Source organism: Labrus mixtus, chromosome 14, assembly GCF_963584025.1.
Source record: "Labrus mixtus chromosome 14, fLabMix1.1, whole genome shotgun sequence".
In the NCBI taxonomy this organism is placed as follows: domain Eukaryota; kingdom Metazoa; phylum Chordata; class Actinopteri; order Labriformes; family Labridae; genus Labrus; species Labrus mixtus.
This window is the reverse complement of record NC_083625.1, coordinates 1,896,792-1,923,947: the sequence shown is the minus strand read 5'-3', so window position 1 is coordinate 1,923,947 and position 27,156 is coordinate 1,896,792. Positions and strand designations below refer to the sequence as shown.

The window sequence follows — 27,156 nt, the reverse complement described above, 5'->3', positions numbered from 1 at the left end:
CACTCTGTCACGTGTGTGTGTATGTGTGTGTGTGTGTGTGTGTCTGTGTCACACACACACACACACACACACACACACACACACACACACACACACACACACACACACACACACACCTGCTTCTTTCAGCTCTTCATGTGAGAAAGAGAATAAACGTCTGAGGGAGATCAAAGATAACTTTCAGATTTGACTCCTGCAGTGATTACAGATTCTTGATGGCCGAAACATTTTTCAAAATCTCTGCAACAAAAATAAAAGTCCTGTAGGCACCGAGTATCGGGTCACGTCTGCACGCCCGCACAGCGTCTAAAGGTCACCAACACGTCGGCCATGTTTAGACGACGCTCTCCCTCTCTTCCTCTCTCAACAGCTTTCGCTCAATTTGTTCAAAGGACACTAAACTAAACGTCTCTGTGCCGACGCGAGGCGAGGGGGGTTGGAGGTGTGTCTCTGGAGGAGGGCGGAGGCTTCAGGATGGAGGAGGCGTGGCCTAACAGAAGTTTGTTTTGGTTTCATGCTGGAGCTCGAGGGCGACATCTACTGGATGCGACATCTACAAGTCGCTCATTCTTCCTTTAAAAAGTTGAGCTGAAATCTGACCCGTGGACCATCAGCCTGAAATCGTACCGGGCATGACTCTCACAGTCCAATATTTATTTTTTGTGTTTTTATGATGGGATGATTGACCTTCCTGATTGGTTTCCAGTTCTCACGTCCCGTAAGCCTCTCTGCACCTGAAGCCGGTTACAGAGTTATCAGAGGTCGCCATCAGAGCGTCTCCTCTAATGGACGTCCTCCTGTGTGTTTACTTAATAATAATTTAATAAAGTCTGATTGCGTGTAAAAGGCTTCAAGTAAATCTGTAAGGAATCAAAACTTGGCTAAACAAGCGTTAGTGAAGCGTGCTCAACGGCCCCCTCATATCGTTTTCTTTCAATGAGTCCATCTCTAACTTCTTATGAAACTGTTAATAAAGCATGAAAGGAAATGAATAAAAATTAATGAACAAATGTTCATTCAGAGCCCCCCCCCCCCCACACACACACACACACACACACACACAAAGACGCCAACAAATCCATTAGAGAGGAAACATCTGACATAAAGAAAGAGAGCGGAGACAAAAGATTTCTTGTTATCTGTTCAAAAGGTCAAAAGAAGACAACCCCTCTTCTCTGCGCTCCGGGCGACTTTGAGGGTTTTTAGGATGAGCGTGAAATAAAAACCGTGAAGAACCGATTCTTTGTCCTAAAGACAGAATTAAAAGTTAAACGAAGAGATCGTGTCTGTGTCAAGACAGGAAGAGCGTGAGGTGAGGTGAGTATGAGATCCAAACCAAACGAGGGAAGTAGACCAAACAGCAGTGCATTGTGGGTAGATTTTGGCCGTCTGTAAACAATGTCAAATAGTTTTACGGAGCGTGGCTAACGTTAGCATTAGCCTTCAGTCCTCCTTGCAGGTTAACGTTCACACGCCCGTGCTCAATGTGGTCATAATAAATCAACTTCCTTTAAGCCTGGTGTCTGTGTATGATACTCCTTCTTTGTCAGTGACTTTGAGCCAGTTCATGACACATCGCTCCGGCCAGTTTAACCTCACACACAGCGCCAACATTTCACTTTATCTCCATTTTATAGATCAAAATACTGAGAAAGTGTGCCGGGCTACGAGACGCCATTCTTCCGCTGACCTGTTATTTACTTCAGGATGAAGATTTGAGAAACCTTGTGCAGGCGTAGATATATTAAAGTCCATGAAACTTAATATAGACAGTAAATTAAAGTGGGCCCAGAATTGAACCCTGAGTATCACCTCTGGGTTATGAATGCTGAATGCTAATGTTAGCATTGTGGCTAATGGATTATCATGTATTTTCAACTTGAAAGGTGCCTCAATGATTTTTTAGATTTTTGATCTTTGTAGTTTCTTCTCAGTAAGTCCATCCTTCACGCCACGGGCCTGACCTTTTCCTCCGTCTCTCCACGCTTCACTTCCAGAGTTCTGTTCACATCTCCGATCTGCCGTTAGAATGAAAGCAGTCATGCTGCTGCAAAAACATCAACCTGCTTCCTCTTTCTGCAGCCGCCACAGTTTCCTCTGTGGTACATAAACAATATTTTTATGATATCAGCCGTGCTGCATTCAGAGTTCACAAACATCTAAACTGGATCACTGTTTGGTATCAAAAGATTCCAGTAAGGACACATTTGAGCGGCGTCTGTAAAGTCTTGTTCAGTGCACGCTCGTGACAAACAGAGGATCGTCTGGAGAATATCAATGAGTTAAAAAAAAAAACACCCAATTTTTATAAAAGAAAAAGTGAAGTTACAACAGCTCTCTGTCCTTCCGTCCACACATTGTTCAGGAAGCGGTGCAATCCTCATGATTACAAAACTTAACATTCATCATGATGACAAAAAGAAACGTACAAAGGTCACTCTGCAGCCCACAAATGATCAGAAACACACCGACGGCAACAGCTCAAAATTCAAGAGTTAAAAATATGTCTTTGTAACTTTTTCTTTGGGATTGGTTTGAGCTAGTCGACCTACTTTAAAGGTGACATATCCTCCTCTTCTTCTTCTTCAGTTTAAATAAGTGTCAGAGCTCCTCAAAACATGTGTGTGAAGTTTCTTGTTCTAAATCCACTCTGATCCTGTATTTGATCATGTCTATAAACCCCTCTATTTCAGCCCTGCTCAGAACAGGCTGTTTCTGTGTCTGTACCTTTAAATATGTAAATGAGCTGTGTCTGATCACGCCCCCTCTCTGGAAGGGCTCAGGTGTCTCGGTCTTTCTCGCTCCATGTTCTATTGTTTACGGTGAGAAGGCAGACTCAGAGGGCAGAACAAACACCTAGCTGTGGGAGTGTCACCCACCTCGGGGAGGGGCTACTGCCCTTTGTGATGTCATGAAGGGAAAATCTCCAAACGGCCTGTTTGAGCACACATTTTCTGAAAAGTGGAGCAGGCAGAAGACGGAGAGGACGGACTTTTCTCATCATTGGAGGGTTTATAGACAGACTAGAGACACATGTTAGAGTTAGAGGAACATGGTGAAGTGGATTTTAAAGAATATGGGACCTTACAAATGTATCCATGATGATGCTGCTGTGTGAGTAAAGATCTCCCTTTGCTGCTCTCGGGAGCTGTGGAAACATATCACGATACCTGTATTTTTTAAAAGCATATTTAAGCAACGTTTATTTCCATCTCTAAGCCAGCGGATGTTTGTGTTTTGCTGCTATTTCTTCTTAATTTTCATCTTCAAGTTATTTCAACCCTATATGCATCGTGGCCTCTAACTGAGAGCTGCCAATACCAGGCTGCTGGAACAAGTGTTGGTTCAGCGACGCCTGACTAAAGTTGGGATTCATGTCCTCATTGGAAAGTTCACTTGTACAAATCGGTCCTTTGGGGCTGCAGATTTGTACTGAATCTTCACCACAGATTTTCTGCTTCTTCATGCTGAGTGAGTTCATTCAGAGAAGTGTAAAGACCCAGATACAAAGAACAGCTCGGGGCTTTCCCAGATTTTAAACTTTTCTTTATCCTCCAAATAAACAGATGACCAGAACGTGACAGGAAATACATCATGTGCTGTGTTATCTCAACATCCTCTTTATGAGAAAATAATAATAATTTTAATGAATGTCTGTCCATTATCAGGCAAGTTCTCCAAGATCAGAACTACAAGATCACAGGAGAACTACAAGATCACAAGAGAACTACAAGATCACAGGAGAACTACAAGATCACAGGAGAACTACAAGATCACAGGAGAACTACAAGATCACAGGAGAACTACAAGATCACAGGAGAACTACAAGATCACAAGAGAACTACAAGATCACGCGGGAATAAAGAGATGTAGTGTGTGGCGCTGATGGACCATGGGTGCACAGACTATGTGGAAACTGGCAGTCAGACTGAAATATATCTGTATCATAATGATTTCATGTTTTAGTGTGTTTGTTTCTGAAATAGCTTCATAATGTGACTCAAACGCACACAGACCGCTATGTTGTTGACTTGTTTTGAACCTCCGGGGCCACCGTTGCAGGGACGCCATAAAGCAGCGGGTTAAAAATAAGAATAGGATTGAATAAGATCGTTTGATAAGCAGTACATAGATCTAACAGGAGTTATACATTCATCTCCTCGCCTCGAGCCCGTGAGCGGACTTTCCCTCCGTAGAGAGGACAGAGAGTCAGCTGCTGCCACTTACAGAGAAAATCCAGCTTCAGATATAATTCACATGTCTGTGTAATACTGTACAGCTCTGTTTCCATTAGGCTGTGGTAAAGAGTGACATCATATCCACTTTAAGGGAACTAAAGTTTACTCTCTTTAGAAGTTGATGAATGATGAAATAAAGTAAATATTAAACACACCTAACAACAATGAGCGTCGGTAAGGAGCGCTCTGAAACAGAGGTTGTGGGCGCCGTCTGTGGACACGGGTCCTAATATTTGAATTATATAATCGAATGTCACCAGCAGGTGCAGGATACGAGACCCTGCAGGATGGAGCAGAAGACCCTGCAGGTCCTGCAGTGAGACTGAGCAGTGATTGTGTAACGACATCTTGCAGCACTTTTCAAAGCTCGACTTAAGAACACTGCTGTTTGAAGTTTGTGATAAAAACTCATCCATCCAAACTGCAGACAGAAACAAGCCGTGTCCTGAAGTTCACGTTAAAATGTTGTTTAAGGTCTTCAGAGAGTCTCGTTGTGTGACTTGAACTTCCTCTAGACTTTTTAACCGTACCGAGGTCTGATGACGACCGCACAAGATTCATTTAGCTGAAGGGTTGTTAGAACAGAACAGAACACAACTCAGCGTGAAGTAGATCTGTTTCTCAAACGGGCAGAGGAGGCAGAGGAGTCTCACCTGTGGATTGTCGCAGCTCTTCACACAAACTGATGTGGGGGAACTGCAGCAGCTGCTTCCATTTCTTACTTTTTCCTTTTCTGTTCCCGCCGCCTCCTGTAAAAAAAATAAAAAATAAAACAGGTTTCATTTTAAGAGTTGATTCCATGAAGAATGTTTGTAAAGGTGACAAAAAAAGGACATTAGACACTTAATGTGGGAGTGGAGATCTTTGTGGTTAACACTCTTCATTCACAGACAGATGAGCTGATGATGTTTACTGTGAATATTTAAGAGGTGACAGATTGAAAGTTTGATGAAGAAACTTTTAAACCTGTGAAACACAAGACGTTTGACGTTCTTTAGTTAGAAGAAGTTTTATAAGGTTTAGAACTCTAAAATCTTCATTTGAGAATCACCTTAAGGGAGTTAAGTACAAATGTAAACACTGAAATTAAGCAGAAGTACGTAGACTTGTACTTTAGTTCATCCCATCTAGGTTTAGACTGAGGTCTAGTTCTGGTGTTCCTGCAGGGTTTAAATGGAAATAAAGAAGAAGACTTGACGTGCAGTGAAACAGCAGAGTCGACACAAACGGCAAACAACAATCAGAACTAAGACAAACCAGAGGAAGTTCCTTTCTGCTCTCAGGAGCCGTCTCAGTGCATGTTCATTCACCGACACACACCGCAACACACTGCATCACACAGACACACACTCACACCGCAACACACTGTAACACACTGTAACACACTGCAACACACTGCAACACACTGACACACACTGCAACACACTGCAACACACTGACACACACCCACACCGCAACACACTGACACACACTGCAACACACTGCAACACACTGCAACACACTGACACACACTGCAACACACTGCAACACACTGACACACACCCACACCGCAACACACTGACACACACTGCAACACACTGCAACACACTGACACACACTGCAACACACTGCAACACACTGACACACACCCACACTGCAACAAACTGCAACACACTGACACACACTGCATCACACAGACACACACTGCATCACACAGACACACACTCACACCGCAACACACTGTAACACACTGTAACACACTGCAACACACTGCAACACACTGACACACACTGCAACACACTGCAACACACTGACACACACCCACACCGCAACACACTGACACACACTGCAACACACTGCAACACACTGACACACACTGACACACACTGCAACACACTGCAACACACTGACACACACCCACACTGCAACAAACTGCAACACACTGCAACACACAGACACACACCCACACCGCAACACACTGACACACACTGCAACACACTGACACACACACACACTGCAACACACTGACACACACCCACACTGCAACAAACTGCAACACACTGACACACACCGCAACACACTGTAACACACTGCAACAAACTGCAACACACTGCAACACACTGACACACACTGCATCACACAGACACACACTCACACCGCAACACACTGTAACACACTGTAACACACTGCAACACACTGCAACACACTGACACACACTGCAACACACTGCAACACACTGACACACACCCACACCGCAACACACTGACACACACTGCAACACACTGCAACACACTGACACACACTGACACACACTGCAACACACTGCAACACACTGACACACACCCACACTGCAACAAACTGCAACACACTGCAACACACTGACACACACCCACACCGCAACACACTGACACACACTGCAACACACTGACACACACACACACTGCAACACACTGACACACACCCACACTGCAACAAACTGCAACACACTGCAACACACTGACACACACTGCAACACACTGACACACACTGCAACACACTGACACACACTGCAACAAACTGTAACACACTGTAACACACTGCATCACACAGACACACACTGCAACAAACTGTAACACACTGTAACACACTGCATCACACAGACACACACCCACACCGCAACACACTGACACACACTGCAACAAACTGTAACACACTGTAACACACTGCATCACACAGACACACACCCACACTGCAACACACTGCAACAAACTGTAACACACTGCATCACACAAACACATACCCACACTGCAACAAACTGACACACTGCAACAAACTGCAACACACTGTAACACACTGCAACACACACCCACACTGCAACACACTGACACACTGCAACAAACTGCAACACACTGTAACACACTGCAACACACACCCACACTGCAACACACTGATACTGTAACACACTGCAACACACTGACACTGCAACACACTGACACTGCAACACACTGACACTGCAACACACAGACACTGTAGCACACTGATACTGTAACACACTGATACTGTAACACACTGATACTGTAACACACTGCAACACGCTCACTGCAATAGGCTCACTGCAACACACTGCAACACCCTACAAAACACTGCAACAGATGTGGCGATGATTTAAGGGTTGTGTGCGAGTCTTTTTGTAGCCTGAGAGACAAACCCCAGGTCACAAAAAGGCTACAAAAACTCATTCTGTTTCTGTTAGACATTTTAGCTTTGAGCGCAGTTTTAACTGAAGCCCACTGAGAGATAAACATTTTTATCAGCTCAGTGCTTTTTAACAGCTGGATTTCAGCAGCTGGACAGTCAGGTCAAAGGTCATTACCAAGAATTTCAGAACTGAATCAACTAGAAGTGTAAACGTTGAAGGAAAATCCTTCAGAGATCAACCACGGCCTACATCAGATCTTCAAGATAAAACTTACATTTTGAATAGTAAAACAAAATCAATTCCAGGGCAACAGAAACAGAAGTCCAAATATTTGGCCATTTCTTGTTTTTAATAACCAACAATTGCAAGCACACTTTTGCACACTGTTTTAATTGCACAAAAGCATTGGCAACAATTCGGTGTATTGGTGCAATTTAGACAGCACTCTCAATCTCCTCCACTTGTGGCAGCTTTTGTTCCAAAACATCTAAAAGTATCCCAGTATTGAAAATGTTGACGGCATTACTGTGGGGTCAGACGGTCACACCCTCAGAGCAGCAGCTGTGTTAATACAGTGAATACAGCAGCAGCGCCTCAGTCCAGGACTAAGTCAATACCAAGTCCCAGGATTTGGTATTCAAATCAGACCGGGCAGCTGCGACTCAGACTTCAGAGAAGAGGTGGATAACTGTGGAGGATAAACAATGCAAACAGCATGTTTATGTCTGTGTCCAGGAAACAGATGATAATATCAGCTGCAGAATTACCAAGAAGCTGATCGATAAGAGAGAGAAGCAGATCCCTGATGTCCGTCTGTGAGTGGAGATGAGATTCAGTCAGTAATGAACATATAACGAGACTGAAAGCTGCCCTGTTTGCTTTTAGTCATGGAGGAAGAATCATCAAGACAGCGACAGACAAAGAAGCTTTTTGACTCTTCCACTCGAGGGTGTGCTGACTTTTATCTTTCATACTTCATGCTTTTACGTCTTGCGGTTTGATTCTGCAAACAAGCAACTGTAACGCATCAATTCGTCCAGGAGTCCTCGTCCCGGCAGCAGAGGCCGGACTCTCGAGTAGACGGAGCTCCCAAAACCTTCAGAGAGGTGATCGGGCGCCACAGTGTTCCAATGAATAACGTCTTTCTGATCCTGATTTCTGATCCTGTTTTTTTAACTACAACAAAGAAAGAGGCCGTTAAATCAACAATCTGTGACATGATCGAACAGCTTAAAGATTAAGATTGTTGACTGTACGCGTACGTGTTCCAAGAACAAGTTGTCATTCAATCCATTTTTATTTATATATATAAGTCAGGGGCAGCACGGTGATACAGTGGTTAGTCCTGTCCCCTCAAAGCAAGGAGGTTCCTGGTTTGAATCCCCGTCTGTCAGGAGGCTCTCTGTGAGGAGGTTCCTGGTTTGAATCCCCGTCTGTCGGGAGTCTCTCTGTGAGGAGGTTCCTGGTTTGAATCCCTGTCTGACAGGAGCCAATCTGTGAGGAGGTTCCTGGTTTGAATCCCCGTCTGACGGGAGTCTCTCTGTGAGGAGCTTCCTGGTTTGAATCCCCGTCTGTCAGGAGTGTCTCTGTGAGGAGGTTCCTGGTTTGAATCCCCGTCTGTCAGGAGTGTCTCTGTGAGGAGGTTCCTGGTTTGAATCCCCGTCTGTCGGGAGTCTCTCTGTGTGGAGGTTCCTGGTTTGAATCCCCGTCTGTCAGGAGCCAATCTGTGAGGAGGTTCCTGGTTTGAATCCCCGTCTGTCAGGAGCCAATCTGTGAGGAGGTTCCTGGTTTGAATCCCCGTCTGTCAGGAGTCTCTCTGTGAGGAGGTTCCTGGTTTGAATCCCCGTCTGACAGGAGTCTCTCTGTGAGGAGGTTCCTGGTTTGAATTCCCGTCTGACGGGAGTCTCTCTGTGAGGAGGTTCCTGGTTTGAATCCCCGTCTGACAGGAGTCTCTCTGTGAGGAGTTAACGTGTTCTCCCCGTGCTGGTGGCTGGTGAACAGTCCAGGGTGTAACCCCGCCTCTCGCCCAATCACAGCTGATATCAGTTCCAGCCCCCTGTGACCCTGAACGGGAAAAGCGGTATAGATGATGGATGGATGTTTATTGAAATTAATATCCCGGTCCACACACCAATAAAAGCCTCCAAACATGGCAGCTTGCTGCACCAATCACAGAACATCAACAATCGACAACAGGAAAACACATTTACTGTTAAAGTCCCGGGCGGACTTGTCTTTGAATCTCTGAAAGACGACCTGTGGAACGCTCATGTGTGCGTCCATTGTTACTCGCTGCAGCTCAGCGTCTAACCTCGAGCACGACAAACCTGCTGATTCCCGACCTAAAAGTAACCGTTGTTCTGATTATCCATAAAATCTGCCCCTTTTTTTTACTGTTTTATCTGGATATAACAAAGGAGGATTTGATGTCATTTCTGGGCTAATAGAAAATGATTTTCCTGCTTTTCAAACAGTCGAAAAGATGTTTCACTTTGAATCCACTCAAAAGTCAGTCCATATCGGTCGGGTCCTACAAAGAAGACATCAGACAAAGAGTGTTGGAGCTTACAAGCTGATATATTTAACGCCTCTCGCTCCTTTATTGAACAAAGACCGTTGACAGTGAGTCTGTCGATGTTTATCCACATGTTGGGGTAATTAACCTCCACGCCTAACCGTCCACCATTTCTGGCTTCTGGTGTGTTCTGGAGTTCATTTCAGTATCTGATCTTTTCTCTCCCTAACATCGATATCGGCCTGATCATCATATCGGTCGGGCCCTAGAGAGCACGCTTTAATGACAGCGTGTGGGTTTACTACATAATCCTCACAGGTCAGGACGTTTCAGCTCTGCAGCAGACAGATTGTAAATAATTAACGCTACATTTAGATCCACACCGATGAGCTGAAAGCAGTTACTTCATACAATAAAGCTTTTTATATTTGAAAATGAAATGATGAACACAGCGAGTCTTTACTGAGCAGATCTGTGAACGCCTCGTATGCTACAGCCAATCAGCTGATGTTTCACCATCTGTCAGAGGAAACTTGTGATTTGAACTAATAATGGATCTAATAAGGTTATTTTTGACCTTTTATAAATAGACCCAGAGATCGCTGGAGGGATTATAAATCCCTCTTCTGGACTGGGAGCGCCTCAGGATCCTGCAGGACGAGCTTGAAAACATCGCCAGGGAAGAGGGACGTCTGGGGCGACTTGCTTAGCGTGTTGCCACAGCGACCCGGCCCCCGGATAGGTTGAAGATAATGGATGGATAACAGATGTCAGGAAAAGAAAAAAATTACCATCACCAGTTGTAGCGCTCTGCAATATTTAGAATTTAGACTGCAGTACCCATTTTAAACACTAGGGGTCAGAGTTACATATTGCTCCTTTTCTTAATGTTTATTAACAGTCTTGTACCTCCTATAAAGCTGAACTGAACCTTTGAGGCTGCAGGCTACTTCACCTCGGACAGTATAGCTTGTTTGTAGCCTGACAGGTCAAACCCAGGGCATAGGAAAGCACTTAGAGCAACATTGGAGAACTCGTTGACCCGCCCCTCTCTTCTCTCAGGATGCTCTTTTAAGAGACAAAAAGGAAAAGGAATAAACTAAACCCAGTAAAGTCAATTAAACATGAACAAACATGTCTCTGCAAACAGGAAGTGACACTGAAATGTCAGCAGAGTGAGTGCTCTGTTCTTAGAAAGATTGCTTCTTACACCTGAGGCCTCTTCATTCCTGTTGCTTTCTTTTAATTTAATGCACAGCAGAATTTTCACAAACAAAACGAGATGTGTGTTGGATAAAGCTCAAAGTGTTCCCTCTCTGCCTGCACCAAACAAACAAACAAACAAACAAACACAGGAAGTTGCATTATGGTTTAAAGGAAAGCTCCACCTCAAATCTCTCACGCCCTCTGACATGGCTTTGTTCCAATTGTGAGCCAGTTTTTCTTCCTAATTATAAACTGTCTAAGAGTCGTATTTTACACTATCTGCACCTTCAATGAAAAGTCAGAGAGCAGAAACAGAGAGGCGTCTGTCCAGAGGTGAAGTCAGCTGTTAAACTAAACTGTAGTTAATTCAGATTAATTATGAAGTCATGACCTCTGAAGATGTCTCCACACAGACCTCTACTGGTTTAATGCTAAATTATATTAAGAAGCATTCAAATGTGTGAGCAAAGAAATGGAAGTTTTAAAAAATATATTTGAGAGAATCATCAGAGGATGGTCGACCATATCAAATGTCAATGGATGGATGGATGGTTGAATGAAAGACGGATGGATGGATGGACTGACAGACGATAAATGGATAGATGGCTGGATGGATGGATGGATGGACGGACAGACGATAAATGGATAGATGGATGGATGGATGGATGGATGGTTGAATGAAAGACGGATGGATGGATGGACGGACAGACGATAAATGGATAGATGGATGGATGGATGGATGGATGGATGGATGAACGGATGGATGAATGGATGGTTGAATGAAAGACGGATGGATGGATGGATGTATGAAAGACAGATGGATGGATGGATGGATGATGTATGAAAGACAGATGGATGGATGGATGGATGTATGAAAGACGGATGGATGGATGTATGAAAGACGGATGGATGGATGTATGAAAGATGGACGGATAGATGGTTGAATGAAAGACGGATGGATGGATGGTTGAATGAAAGACGGATGGATGGATGTATGAAAGACGGATGGATGGATGTATGAAAGATGGACGGATAGATGGTTGAATGAAAGACGGATGGATGGATGGATGGATGGATGGATGGATGGATGTACTTTTTCACTCCAAACAGGGAAACTCTGAAGTGACACTAAGTTAAGTCATTTCAGCAGAAAGCCCATCGTCATTGTAAACTCTGACACTCGCTCTGACACGACCAGGAGGCGGAGCCCTGTGGTCAGCGAGCAGGCAGGACCGCCAGCGTGTTCACGTGTTTTCAGTTGGTAAAGTCTGAAGGTTGTAACAACAACAACAAACAGCGTGGACGCTACGAAGAAGAAGTGTGAACGTCACTGTAACGAGTCATATTAGAGCAGAAAGTTGATGTTTAATAAGAATGAATGAAAAGTATCTGAACATTACCAACAACGTTCTCCATGTTGATGACCAACATGACGCCAAATCTGCACCTCAACCGTGTTTACATCTTCTAAAATGAAACTGGTTATTTTCCGATGTGTCTGACACCAAATGAATGCAGGGAGAGTCGGGGGACATGAAAGTTTATTTTGAAAATCTTTTCAGATTAAAAGAGGAGTGTCTCTTTAAAATGCTTTAACTACACAAAGTTTAATCTGGAAACTTCTCCCGGGTGTGTTTACACCTGATCAGCCTCTGTGTCCAGCCCCCTCAGGCTCATTGATATTGTTTATACATAAAGCAGGATCCATGTTTAATGTTTTATTTATAAAGTTCAGCCGGCTTGAGTTTGCATATTAAACAAATGATTCTTTTTTTAAAGCTTAAACAACGTCTCCGGTCAGCCAGTCCACAGGAAGTAATAATGATGATGATAAAAGAACATCTTTACAAGGCTGCACAGGGTCAAAGGTTAAAGCCTGACCGGTGCTGGGACGTGCTGTGCCTTGCTCATGGGGTTCGTCGGCTGGGCAGATGGATGCAGACGGGGGCTGGAGTCCTATAGGCACAACTTAATCTGAATCCAGTAGATAAGCTCTCAGAGGGGGATCATGACACTCATCGTATGTCTCTCTGCAGATGGCGTTAGGATTATGTTGACAACCTTTTGTCCTGTCATGATGACAATAACACACGGCTCGGGCCATGTAAGATGCTTTTTTTAAATATATACTGCAAGAACTCTGGAGGGATATCATGCACACAGGACGGACTGAAAGCTGTAACATTTGCTCTGCAGCATTTGCAGTTTTGACATTTAGCTGACCTATAAACCTGGAGTGACTTAACAAGATCTGAAGGGCCCACAGGTATCAGAACAGAACTCCCAGAATCCACACTTCACAGTAAATGAAAGCCATCTCAACAGGGAAACTGTAAACGCAACAACACGATTGCAACACAGTGCCAAACCCAGAGCAGCACAACACAAATGTGCTTCAACATCCTGTTTCGCAAACGTCAGGACGATGCTGCAACATCAGCAAGGGAAACCCGATGTGTCGCTGCAGATACACTTTACAGTTGCAGCCTCTTCCGGACCCTGTACACTTCACCGAACCTCGTTTAAAAATCTGTGCATTTTGAAGCACAATTGTGTCTAACTTTTTTTACAACATTGTGTACAACAACTCTTAACAAACCTCTGGGGTCCCCTCTGTCATTCGGCATACACTAACAGTGCTTTATATGATTAAATATTAAAATAACCCTTCCTGTGTTAGAGCCTGACCGGGAAGCTCGTTCACCGTCACTGTTATTGACAGTTTAATCATCAACAAGGAAGGTTGAGATCCTGTCTTAATACAGAGATTTACTGTACAAATGTCCAAGCCGAAACAAACACCAGGGGTTAAATAGTTTGTTATTATCTTCTTACATGTTAAAGTTTGTCTGTACACTCACTGAGAACCGGAAAAGTTTAAATTGCCAAGTTATTAATGGAGTTCTTTACGTGGTTTCATCAAACGGAGAGAATGGCGCGTATTTAAAGTCACATCCTGCACGTAATGAAGCGCATCATCAGAAGACTTCATCCCCGTGAAGAGGAAGTCTTATAACACTTTACAGCAGCATTAACCGGGACATCCCCGGTTCTGTTACCGTGCGGGGGGGAGCTGTCAAATCGCCATCTCCATCCTTACCTTCCCGAGCTTTCAGCAGCACCGTGTTGGCTACGATGTTCTCCAGCTCCATGTTGTTGCTGTTTGGGGGTCACAGCAGATCCCCCACCCCCCCTCCTCCAAACCCCGGCTGCTTCAGTCAGTTTATCCTCCTTAAACACCGTCCACCACCTCCTCCCACCGCCCGGCCGAGGAGCAGAAATTCAACCCTCCGTTTCTGCTTTCGAACAGTCCCGTCCGGTAACAGTCCGCACCCCTCCTCTCATCCTCTTTCTCCTCCTCTTTCTCCTCCTCCTCCTCCCTCCGCCCCGGAGCTGCAGTCAGAGAGGAGGAATAAACACAGACATCTCACTCTGCCGTGAAATAACTGCGATAGTAAACACAGACAGACCTGTCACTCCGCTCGTTTTGTCAAGCTGTATTTGTATAGCGCCATTACACTTCCCGCCTCTTTTTAAGCTAGCTACATGAAGATAAAGATCATTTCACCAAGAGGGACATTTTTTTGTCACAACAACTCAAGAAACATGAATATAATTATCAAAAATAACAATTAGTTAAAAATCAAACATAAAGGGAGAAAAAATACAATAATAGAATAATACAAGGTGTACACTTCCGCTTGTGTACATGCTAGCTTCTTTTGCTAGACGATAAAAAACATGATAATCCAACGTTTTCTTGAATTAAAAATATTATCAGAATCATGAAGTTTTGTGCTCAAAGGAATGACCCGTATTTTAGTAGGTTGCTAACAGCATGCTAACCATAGGGTTATGATGCAGTATACATTTTGTGTATGTAGTATAGAATAGAATTACTTTATTGATCCCAAACTGGGAAATTGTGGCGTTACAGCAGCAGGTTGTCCAAACACACAATATGAGTAAAAAACACAATGTTAGCAAATCTAAACACAATATAATATTAAATACAAAGTAAATAAGCACTAAAAATATCAAAACTAAGAATGTGAATATATACAACCAGGATTTAACTAAGCATTACTAGTCTTAAATATGAAAGATTAAATATGGAAGATTAAATGTAAATGTGCAAAATCAGAGTAAATGGACAGTATTGACATAAGTTAAAGTGCATGACATATTATAAGCAGAAACTATACAATATAACGGCGAGTAGACAAATGAAGTGAACTTGAGTGCAGGGATAATTTGTAAATGTAACATGTGCAGAACAGATGACAGTATGGAGAGACAGATATTATCATGATGACAGTTCTCTGCTCACATGAGGTGAGCTGTTGTACAGAGTTATGGCCTTCGGTAAGAAAGATTTCTTGTATCTGTCCTTGTGACAGCGGAGTTGTATCAGTATGTGACACAGCCTGCGACTAGCTGGGGATGCTGATAGCTAGAACATGTGTATTTATCTTGTTTTACAACATGATAGTCAAATGTTCCCCGGTGGTGAAGTGAAAGCTTTAGCATACTGAAGTAAATCCTTCGCTAATTATGAGCATTAAGATTCTTTCTTGATTTTGTTAGATTATATTTTCACATCTCAAGCTGTCTGTGGAAGTTAAATACTCTGAGAAACGACAGAACAGACAGACAGCCTCTGAGCGAAGCTAGCAGACTATTTCATAACTTTAAAAACTTTCAGAACTCCCAGTCGACATTTTCTCCAAATGTTCTCTTTGTCGTTCAGGGTCACACGGCATCACCTTATACCGATATTATAATAAACACATTTTCTGTTCCTATAGTTTAAATATGTTCTTCCTGACACAGTTATGATGTCGTTTGAAACATCTGGCTTGTCAAACGTGTCCTCTTTGGGTGTTCTTTACTTTTTGATCGTCTGATTGTGTTTTATCTCGTCAGTGAAAATATTTTCAGTGACATCATTTGTGTTTCAAACAGACACGTAGGAAACATGAAATCCAGTTCCTCAGCATCGATGCACTGAAACAACTCCAGAAATCGATTGATAACCGACTCCAGAGCTGCTCTTAGCGGCTCGTCTCCCCGTGCATGGATCCATGAACGCACCGCGATGCATTAAAGTGCATTAAGACAGACTCATATCAGGTTGATAAAGAGTTATTGATCAGCTTCAGTCGCTCTGTGATCGTTTCTCCTGGAGGCTCACTTTACGTCCTGCAGGGTCTTTAGCTGGGAGGGCCTTGAAGACCTCTCACACCGAGCAGGGAGGAATTTAAAAATACTGCTGTAAACGTTAGCAAATAACAGAAATTAACAGTCAAAGCTCTTAAAAAGAAGATGACGAAACTAAAACTAAGACTAAACTATAAATCACTGTGGGCCAGCCGTCGTCACTTTAAGGTTAATATCAGCCGTCACCATGGCAACGGTGTGTGTATAGTTCTCAGGGAACTCCCTGGGCACTGTGGATAATCCCTCTTCTGTCAGAGTTACATATTCAGGAATCAGAATTAGAGCAGGCACATCGTTCATGAGGCTGACAGCAGAGGGGAAGAAACTGATTCTCCTGATGGACCGCAGCCTCTTACCAGAGGGGGGAGGGTCTGAAACAGTCCGTGTGCGGGGTGAGAGGGGTCGGCCACAATCTCACCTGCTGCACACCTCAGGGTCCTGGAGGTGTGCAGGTCGTAGAGAGATGGTAGATTGCAGCCAATCACCTTCTCAGCAGAGCGGATGATAGGAGGGGGAGAGGATGGGAGGGGGGGGTGGTAGAAGTGCACCATCACTTCATTTGTCTGTCTACTCGTCGTTATATTGAATAGTTTCTGCTGATAACATGTCTACACTCCTGCACTTTAACTTACAGTATCACTGATTGCACATCTCCCTATGTCAATACTGATCATTTACAACTCTGTTTTTGCACATTTACATTTAATCTTTCATATTTAAGACTAGTAATGCTAAGTTAAATCCTGGTTGTATATATTCACATTCTTAGTTTTTATATTTTTGTGCTTTTTTACTTTGTATTTAATATTATATTGTGTTTAGATTTGCTAATATTGTGTTTTTTACTCATATTGTGTGTTTGGACAACCTGCTGCTGTAACGCCACAATTTCCCAGTTTCTTTGGCAGGTTGAATTTCCTGAGCTGCTGCAGGAAGTAGGATAAAGGAAGTACATCGGAATACTTCCTATCAAATACAAATTATTTTCTTACTGAGTTGGAAACCATGTTATGATCTCTGGAGAGGATTCACAGACTGACTGAAACATGTTAAACTATTACACTTAAACTATACTTCTTCCTTTTCAGGCATATCAACTGAATATATGTAATTTTCTTTTTCTTTTTCTGTGAAATAATTTGAACATTGTTTTTTGTTTATTGTATTTTCGTGCTTTTCATTTTGTTTTGTATTTTTGATATGTCTGAAATAAATGTAATAAATAAATAAATCTATACAGCACGGCAGGTGGCGCTAATGCGACTATCATGGCTGCTCACCATTATTAAACACAACCGAAGACGAAGAAGAAGAAGACGCCAGACGACACGACCGGAACAAAACAAAACACTCACTTCCGGGTTTGCTGCACGTTGCCTGTCTCCTCTTCACCAACAAACCTCGGGCTTTTGTGTTTGGAGTCAAACCGGAGACAAACTCAGAGAAGATGCCGAAAACAAAGCAGTCATCGAGGAGGAAGAAGTTCGACTACACGCAGGACCGGAAGAAGCTGCTGAAGAAGTTTATCAAGAAAAGCAACCCGAGGATAGAGAAGTGAGTTAGCATGTGAGCTAATGTGAGCTAACGGAGGCGTGTGAGGGTTTATGTGGATCCTTTATTATTATTTACTGATGATTATTATAAAAACTGTAAAGAACAGGAGGATCATCAGTGAGCCTCTCATTAGTGACACATGTTAATAAATAAATACAGCTTGAATTACTTATTTACACCTTTCAGAGTCATAATCATAATTACTTCTTACTCTTAAGATGACACTTTAATAAAAAACATCTTTTATTCTACTGATGGACTTTATTTAAAACATCTTTTATTCTACTGATGGACTTTATTTAAAACATCTTTTATTCTACTGATGGACTTTATTTAAAACATCTTTTATTCTACTGATGGACTTTATTTAAAACATCTTTTATTCTACTGTTGGACTTTATTTAAAACAGATTTAATCATTAAAGAAACGTCTGAGGCGTGCCCCGGGGTCTCCTCTCAGTCCAGGAGGATCCTGATCAGATGTCCAAACCACCTGAACTGACTCCTCTCGATGTGACGGAGTAGTGACCCTACTCTGAGCTCCTCCCCCTGAATGTATAAGCTCCTCCCCCTCTTTCCAGACCCCCTCCAGAGGAAACTCATTTCAGCCGCTCGTATCCCCGATCTCGTTCTTTCAGTGTACCTGAAGCTCATGACCTCAGGTGAGGGTTGGGATGAAGACTGAGAGATTTACCTTCAGAGCTCAGCGCTCCATCTCGCTGTGAACGAGACCCCGAGATAACCTTCACTTTATTAAAGACCCTCCCCAGACCCGGAGGAGCAATCCACTGTATTGGTGTCAAACTGAGTTTAATCTTCAGGTTTTGTCGCCCTCCATAGATCAGATGGTGAAACGTTTCCCTGAATGTTTGTGATCATTTAAAATCCGTCTCTGATGACCTTAAAGTTCAACACTGACCCGTTTGAAGAGAGAACACGAACGCCAAACCACAAGTGACCCGATATATGGCGGCCGTGTGAGTGTGTGTGTAACGTCTTCTCTCTGTCAGCCGTCAGATTCGACATGCGTGGGACGAGAGGAAGTCCACGGCCAAGAACCTCCAGGAGATGGGTCTGGCTTTTGATCCCAACCGGAGTCTGCCCATAAAGAAACCCAGAGTGAGTGCTCGTAGTTTCATGTCCTGTGTGCTCAGAGAAGAGCGGACTCAATCATTCTGTAACCGGGATCGACTCAGGAAATGAATCCAAAAGACATTTACAGACCAACCCTTAAACACTGATTAAATTAAAACAGTGCTAATGCTAATGTTAGCTATTCTGTGTGCTCATCATCGACATAAAACACGTACAGGAGAGAAATGAATCCATCAAAAACCAGGTTCTGTAACCCTCATGCATCATTCTGGACATTTTTGTCCATTTGGTCAAATGTCTCCTCTTCATCTGGTCATCATTTAGTCTGTTGGTGCATATGGAACACATGTTTTATAAGAAAGTCTCTCTTGACACATTTTAGAATGAACATTTTATTTTTAGATCAATAGAACACTGAGAAACATGTTTATGACCCTCTGAAGTCTCTAAGGACAAAAATGTCCACTTTCTGCATAAATCTCTTAAACTACTTCAGTCCTGCTCAAAAATATCAAATATTTAATAATTATCAGGAATTTAACCCTTTAAATGCCAGAATCATGTAATCAAACTGGCATTTAAAGGGTTAAATTCCTGATAATGATTGAATGTTTTGTAGTTTTGAGCAGGGCTGAAGTTGTTTAAGAGATTTATGCAGAAAAAAGTAGAAAAAAGTATAAATCTATTCTATTTTTATATCAGTTTTTATAAGTGGACATTTTAGTCCTTAGTGACTTCAGAGGGTCGTAAATGAATCTGTCGCCTGAGCGTTAAAGATCCGGTTCTTTATTTTTAAATAATCCAAAATGTTTCAGCTTATCGGTACTGCCAAGTCACCTTGTTTATATCACCGGTGACCAAACATACATCAATTATCTGATGAAGTTTTTAGATAGAATTGAAACGGCTCGGATCGAGTTTTACACCAAACGACCGAGATCAGAGCACGCCCCGACTCTGGAACAACTCTCTGAATTTATTCTGACTTTGGACGTTTGTCTGTAAACTCTGAAAAGCTTGAAAAGTCTGTTAGGTGTGAGACCAACATTAGAAAATCAATCAGAGCCGGTGGGTGACAAAGAAACAAAAACAGGAAGCAGATCATCAAACTGTTTCACAAATCGAGCAATTAGAAACTTTTCATCTATTTCTAATTAAGACCTGACGATGGGAGGGGGGGGGGAATCCTCTCCTCTCCCCTCCCCTCCTCTCCTCTCCCCTCCTCTCCTCCTCTCCCCTCCCCTCCTCTCCCCTCCTCTTCTCCTCTCCCCTCCCCTCCTCTCCCCTCCCCTCCTCCTCTCCTCCCCTTCTCCTCTCCCCTCCCCCTCTCCTCTCCCCTCCCCTCCCCTCCCCTCTCCCCTCCCCTTCTCCTCTCCCCTCCTCTCCTCTCCCCTCCCCTCCTCCTCTCCTCCCCCCTCCCCTCCTCCCCTCCTCTCCTCTCCCTTTGAATTAAACTGACTTAACAGTCGAGGATTTTAAACGTCTGCGTCTCCTGTAGGAATCATTTTGTGCCAGCAGGGGGCAGCAGAGTGTTTGTCATGAGAACCAGGAGAGTCTGTGATTTGACTCTCTGAAGATTCAGCCGCTTCTCGTTTCTGAAGCTGAATGGATTCTTCTTGTTTCTCGGCCCGAGGTCGCTCACAGTCGACGGCGTCCTCCGGGCTGCAGCAGTCTGAACACAGAGTTTGTTATCTGCTGAAGTTAGGACATCCAGTGAAGCATGGAGGATGGATTTCTCCCTCCTTCAGGCGTCATGTCGAGGACTCTGTGTTCTGAGCCGCTCTTTATCCCCCGTCACGCCGCGTTAGCGACCACGAAGGATGAAACGCGCTCATCACCCGTGGTCTGGATCAATTTACCCAGAATCCATCACATCAGCTCATCACCTTCTTTGTTCTTCTTCATGTGTTTTTGCAGCTCCTCGGTGACGACAAAGAGACTAAAGGTCCCGTCAACATCGTGATCAAACCCTACGTCCTCGACCGTAAGTTTATACTCTGATGACGTCATTTTAATCGTTTTTAACCCTTTGTGCTTCTTTCTGTTACGCCTCAAGGCCACTTCATTAGGGTCAGCTGGTCAACAGCTCGTTATAATTAGCCAATCACAGAGCAGCAGCTCGTCTGATCTGTGTGTTTGTCTCTGCAGAGCTGCATGAGGAGGCGGGGCGTCCTGAAAAGGACACAAAGACGTTATCCTCCGACCTGATCGAGTACGCTCAGTACATGATCCGAGAACACGGCGACGACTTCAAGGTAGGAGCGGGAACGCTGGAGGTCGACAGTTTAACGCTGAATCGTTCGATTGGTCTGCTACCATCGATGCATCTGCTGGTTTTTATCAGATTAAAAAGTTTTTGAATTTAGTTTTTCTTATGACGTAGAATGAAAAAGCGAGACGTTACTCTCTGGTTTGTTTATCTCACAGCTCTGAGAGCAGTTTGATATCTCTGGAGATTTGAACCGGAAGTAGTTTCACAGCGTCTGATCTAACAGGAAGTGAGTCATCTGAGGGAGTGCTGCGGGGTCAGTCTGGACGGTTTGAATCTAAAGTCCGTCAATAGAAAATATTTCAACCCTGACTTAAAATTGTGAGAAGCCGAGTCAGCTGCAGACCCGCCTTCTGAAAAACGGACTTCTGTGAGTTTGTTGATCCACACGTCACGCTCCGAGTGAGGCGAGAGCGAGTACTGAAACGATGCTGGAAAAATAACCTCAACGAGATATCCTACCGACCACTACTTCATATTTAACTGATTCATAAACGAGTGCTTCCTCACTTTGACTTTAACTTAAAGGAGCAGTATGTAACTCTGCCCCCCTAGTGTTTAAAATGGGTACTGCAGTCTAAATCCTAAACATCATACAGAGCTGTCTCTCGCCCTCCTCTCTAGAGTGGATGCTCACACAGGTCACCATGTGGTGCCCCCCCCCCTCTAGAGTCCATGCTCACTCAGGTCACCATGTGGTGGTCCCCCCCCCCCCCCCCCCCCTAGAGTCCATGCTCACACAGGTCACCATGTGGTGGTCTCCCCCCCCCTCTAGAGTCCATGCTCACACAGGTCACCATGTGGTGGTCTCCCCCCCCTCCTCTCTAGAGTCCATGTTCACTCAGGTCACCATGTGGTGGTCTCTGAAGCTTCAGTGTTTATCCAGCTCTGCATGGGTCTGTAAACCTTTCTGTGTTCTCTCTGTTCTGCAGGAGTTAAAAGTGAATCATGTGGTTTCTGACCGTCCTGTTTGTTCTGTGCGTCCTGCAGGCGATGGCCAGAGACGAGAAGAACTACTACCAGGACACGCCCAAACAGATCAAGAGGAAAATCAACGAGTACAAACGCTGCCACTCGCAGCACTACGACGCGTTCATCAGCTCGCTCGCTGCTCCGAAGCCCACGGACCAGTAGACACTTTATATTTCTGTTTCTGGACTTTAAACCCGTCTGTGGCGTCACGGCGAGGCGGACGTCAATCTGGAGAGACGTTCAGACTGTGACATCACGGATCACGTAAAACAAAGTGACAGAACGTGGAGACGTGCAGGAGCGAGCTCGAGGTCTCGTTACGATCCTTCAGGTGTAATCGTCTTTTTTCCCCATTTCATCCTGAAGTCGCCGCCCGCTGTGAGGCACGGGTCAGCGTGTCAAATATTAAAGACTCAGATGTTTTTATTTTAAAGGAGGATCTTTATCGTACCTTATTTTCTCTCCCAGGATGATTAAAAACTCACGTACACGCTGCGGACAAACACTGACTTCAAGTTAATTTAGGAGTAAAAAGGAAGAATACGAGTCACAGCTGGAGTCACGAGATACACGATCACTCGCTAAAGCTAAAAGACGGCGCTAATAAACCGTATGAACATCAACAAACACGCATGAGGTCGCTCTTCTGGACAGACAGATTTAAAGATCGACTTTCTGTAAAACCAAATAAAATGTTTTGACATGTGTCCTCTTCAAGTCAACATGACTTTAACACGCAGAAAATAAATAACTGCTTCATTAAAAACTGTTGAATTCAATGAGAGCAATTGCGATGTCTTTTCTACACTAAAAAAAACTTTGTAATAAACGCTCTCTGCAGTTTGAGATCCTCGCCATCCAAGCGGGATGTTTCCGTCTGCAGCTCGTCTCTTTGACGTTTTTCACGCTTTAATTTTTATTTAAGCTTTAATGCATAGAGAGATCCTCTCGTGCTGCTGACAGATGACCACAGTTACAGCCAACGGGGGGGGGGGAGGGGGAGTAACCGCGTTATGTCGTTTTCTGAGAACATTAAAGGTCATTTAAAGAAACTGAACAGTGATGTCATTCTAATGGATTTATTCTGAATCCTGAAAAGTTGACCCACAAGAAAAAAACATGCAGAGGCTTTTTAGGTCGGGTACAATCACTTCTATCTGAACCACTTCTCTTGCCCGCTTCCATCGCTGCAACACCTGTTGACCTGATAACTGCTCTCATATCTGGCAAACCGAGGGGCGTCCAAAACGGCCGTGTGGGGGGGGTGCCTTAAAAGCACCTACCTTCTCTGGTCCAAACAAATCCAGAGCATTCAGGAGCAGAATCTAAAGTTAGAAGGAGGACATACTGACTGCTGCATTGTTGTCAGAGAAGCCAGCACTTCAACATGTTTCCTTAATGATCAGATAGTAAGATACCTTTATCATCTCACTCTCTACACATCTCACTGACTGATCCTTTAAAGAATATAAAACACGCCTGTCATCAGAGTTTTATTATCTTGGATTTGTTTGTAACGAGAAGCAGCTGTCTGACTCTCCGTTCACAGAGCCGCCTCGATCAGCGAGTCCTTTTGTTTATTCTCTGAATATTGTCCTAAAGTTGACCTTTGAACCTTCAGCACGTTATCTTTATTGTCCTCGCTCGTCGTTTCACATTGTGTGCTCTTCAAGTGAACAGCAAAAACAATAGTTTGACCTCGATATGCAGCCTGTCAGTCATCCACAGACGAGTCCAAACTCCTGCAGAGTGACCGGAGGAATGTAAATCAGAACATGAGAGCTGCAGCATGTGAGGTACGAGAGCGTTTCACGTTCACCACAAAAACACATCAACATGAAAGGTCACGTATCAAACATTAAAGTCGTTTCAGCTGCGTTCACGATCATCAGAATCCTTTTTCACGGTCACGTTGAGTTTCAGCGTTTGTTGAAGCACGGCACAGCAGGAGCTCCACACACACACACACACACACACACACTGCGCTGCTCTCCCCCGCTGGATCAGCTGATCCTGTCTATCCTCTGTAACGCCTCTGAAGACGGTACGGGGGCGTAAATGTCGCGACTGAAACGGCGCTCTGAAATGGACTAACTTGTTTCTTTATGGTCCCGAAGCTTTAAAAAGATGACGAGCTTTCGTTTAACGGATGTGAGTTTTCATGCTGATTGAAGCTCCGCCCCCCCTCATTGCAGTGCAATTAAACATGATTTCAATACAAAGCATCAAACTGATGTGCTGCATAAAGAGTATATAGCTGCTAATTTTCAACTCGTGTCCCCAGTTGTTCCTTTGTGTAAACAAACAGGTAATGTTGGAAAACATCCGTCTACCAGTACCAGACAGTACCTTTTACCCTCACTGAGGGTTAGTTTGATGAAATCCATCATGACATGTTGAAAGGGTCTGTCTGGTGCTGGGTGTGCAGCTTGATGTGTCAGAGGTCTGGTCCTACCTGGATTATTTTGGGCACATATCAAACAGTTTTTACAAAAATCAGCTGCAAATGTAGAAAATCCTTTTGTGAACCAATGTTTTGGGTCATGCCATGGGCCAACTTACAATAGGTCAAAAACAGTCTACGAGGGAGACAAGGTTTATCATCTGGACCTCTCCATACACCCGCAGAGAAGAGACAGCCGTTTTGAGACCAGAGCTTTCGTTCTGCAGGGGTAGAGAGAGAGGCTGTAGGGGAGGGTGAGGAAGTTGAGTCAGTGTGTAGATAAGAAGTGTGAGGAGTGGAGGCCGCTGCGGCTTTGGCAGCTGAATCTGCTCGAGCGTTACCTACAGACACTGGATCTCGGCCAGAGGTGTGTGCAGTACATTTGCAAACAGCAATACTAGCTGGTAGGAGGATGGCGTCTAATAAAGCTGCAACTTTGTGATGGTGCACAATGGGTTTACCATCTGATTTGAGAAATTTGCGATGTTTCCAAAGGACTCCAAAATCAACTCCAAACGCGTAGCGAGAGTCTGTGTAGATGGTAACAGTTTTGCCTTTTGCCTTTTTGCAGACTTCAGTCAGGGCCACCAGTTCTGCTGCTTGTGCTGAGTAATGAGAAGGCAGATGAGAGGAACAAACAACAGAAACATCATCAACAACAGAAAATCCTGCATGGGCCGTGCCCCGTGCAGGATCTCTGAAAGCAGAACCATCAACATAGAAAATGAGATCAGGGTTAGTGAGAGGTACATCTTTCAGGTCCTGTCTCGGGGTGCAGGTGTGTTGGAGTTCTGCAAGGCAAGAATGGGGTTCACCCTCACCCGGTAAAGGCATGAGGGTGGCAGGGTTAAGCACAGCACATTTTTTAACATGAACATTTGGCAAACCTAGAAGTGTGGTGTGATATCTGAGCCATCGTGCTGCCGTGAGGTGTGATGTTTTCTGTTCCTGTAGGATAGATGCAACAGAGTGAGGCACCAGAAGGTCCAGGTGGGTGTAACCCACAAAGTCACGTGAGGCTAGCACTGCAGACTCGCAGGCAGCCACTGCACGCAAGCATGCTGGGAGGCCTCTGGCAACAGGGTCTAGTAAGCGGGAGAAGTAGCCAACAGGTTTCAGCTGACCCCCATGAGCCTGTAAAAGAACTGAGGTCATACAGCCATGTTTTTCATCAACAAACTGTGTGAATGGCTTCTCTGGATCTGGGATGCCCAAAGTGGGAGTGGACTGCAAGGACAGTTTAAGGTTTTCAAACGCAGTGTTTGCCTCCTCAGTCCACTGGATGGGGCTGGAAGCTGTCAGGTCTCTTTTGTGCACGATGTCTCTCAGCGGTCTCTCCATCTCGGAGAAATTGGGAATAAAATGTCGAAAGTAAGAACACATGCCCAGGAAAGAAAGAACTTGTTTTTTAGTCATGGGTTTAGGTGTCTCTGCCACAGCTATAACCCGAGAGGGAGAGAGAGATTTACCCTGTGATGTGAGGATGTGGCCTAAAAAGGTCACCTCCTGTTTTACAAACTGTAGTTTAGACAGGGATGCTTTATGGCCTTCTTCAGCAAGATGGCGCAGGCGGAGGATGGTGTCTGTCTCACACTGTTCTTTTGTTGGGGCTGCGATGAGAAGGTCATCAACGTACTGCAGCAAGACTGAACCTGGAGAGAGTGTGAGAGGGGAGAGACTGCGAGACAAAGCCTGACAAAAAAGGGTAGGGCTGCAGGTCAGTCCTTGGCACAGGCGTGTCCATGTATAACGCTTTCCTCCGATCTGGAAAGCAAACCAAAACTGGGAGTCTTTCTGAACGGGGATAAAGAAGAAAGCATTAGACAGGTCCACAACGGAAAACCATTTAGCAGAAGAGGGAATCTGGCTGAGAATGGTGTATGGATTGGGAACATTAGGAGTGAGGGGCGATGATGGCAGAGTTTACAGCTTGTAGGTCCTGCACAAAACGCCACTCTGTGGGCTGTCCAGCAGGACGGATCTTTTTTACTGGAAAGATCGGAGTCTGTACTGGTGAATCTTCACATGGAATAATAATTCCAGCCTCGAGGAGAGAGTTAAAAACTGGTGTTATGCCCTCTGTAGCTTCTTTTCTGAGTGGGTATTGGCGTTGTTGGGGTCTGTAAGTCCACTTTGGGATTATCTGAACCGGTTCACAGTGTTTTTTCAGGCCTACATCATATTTGTTGGCTGCCCAGAGTGTACTAGAGACTTGTGCCAGCAAAGGTGAGATCTCTGCATGTGAGAGCGCTTGAAATAGATATGAGGAAGTGTGACTTCTCATATCATCTATGAGATGTGTTGAGCGGAGACAATGAATTTTCATAGTTAAAGGATGTCTGTATGCCTGCAGTGAGAGAAAAACACACACGAACTTCCAGTGGCAGGCTGCCAGTCGTTTGCTTCACTACACTGAGCTACAGACGGACCCAGATCCCGCCACCTGTCGGTGGGAGCTTTTGAGAGAGAGATGTGAGGGTGTGAACC

At 44.3% G+C, this 27,156-nt stretch overlaps 3 protein-coding genes across 3 annotated transcripts in view; 1 reads left to right on the top strand and 2 right to left on the bottom strand.

The window, feature by feature from the left end:
- The window catches only part of grk6 (G protein-coupled receptor kinase 6), a 27,730-nt gene extending 13,280 nt beyond the window's left edge, over positions 1-14,450 (bottom strand). The window contains exons 1-2 of the mRNA XM_061056141.1: positions 14,217-14,450; positions 4,892-4,987 (exon numbers count right to left, since the gene is read on the bottom strand). Of these exons, the coding sequence (XP_060912124.1) occupies positions 4,892-4,987; positions 14,217-14,268 (148 nt within the window). The 5' untranslated portion in view covers positions 14,269-14,450. The remainder of the gene's footprint in view (positions 1-4,891; positions 4,988-14,216) is intronic.
- Positions 14,451-17,672: 3,222 nt separating this feature from the next.
- Positions 17,673-22,717, top strand: nop16 (NOP16 nucleolar protein homolog (yeast)). The gene is made up of 5 exons (XM_061056177.1): positions 17,673-17,890; positions 18,901-19,009; positions 20,903-20,969; positions 21,134-21,240; positions 22,245-22,717. Exons 1-5 carry the CDS (start codon positions 17,784-17,786, stop codon positions 22,386-22,388), a joined length of 534 nt encoding a protein of 177 aa, XP_060912160.1. The 5' UTR covers positions 17,673-17,783; the 3' UTR covers positions 22,389-22,717.
- A 1,227-nt stretch (positions 22,718-23,944) lies between these two features.
- LOC132988709 (uncharacterized) lies at positions 23,945-26,787 on the bottom strand. The gene is made up of 3 exons (XM_061056282.1): positions 25,131-26,787; positions 24,560-24,681; positions 23,945-23,968 (listed from the first exon to the last, which is right to left on the bottom strand). The coding sequence occupies exons 1-3, from the start codon at positions 26,083-26,085 to the stop codon at positions 23,945-23,947; spliced, it is 1,101 nt and encodes a 366-aa protein (XP_060912265.1). The 5' UTR covers positions 26,086-26,787.
- Positions 26,788-27,156: the final 369 nt, after the last annotated feature.

Bases quoted from the DNA above. Each gene is read 5' to 3' on its own strand.
- nop16 (XM_061056177.1), top strand. From the start codon at position 17,784: ATGCCGAAAACAAAGCAGTCATCGAGGAGGAAGAAGTTCGACTACACG. The intron at 20,970-21,133 runs GTAAGTTTATAC...TTGTCTCTGCAG, and splicing joins CAAACCCTACGTCCTCGACC to AGCTGCATGAGGAGGCGGGG. The intron at 21,241-22,244 runs GTAGGAGCGGGA...TGCGTCCTGCAG, and splicing joins AACACGGCGACGACTTCAAG to GCGATGGCCAGAGACGAGAA.
- LOC132988709 (XM_061056282.1), bottom strand. From the start codon at position 26,085: ATGACTAAAAAACAAGTTCTTTCTTTCCTGGGCATGTGTTCTTACTTT. The intron at 24,682-25,130 runs GTAAACCCATTG...AAAATAATCCAG, and splicing joins CAAATTTCTCAAATCAGATG to GTAGGACCAGACCTCTGACA. The intron at 23,969-24,559 runs GTAGACGGATGT...GTCACTCTGCAG, and splicing joins AAAGGTACTGTCTGGTACTG to GAGTTTGGACTCGTCTGTGG.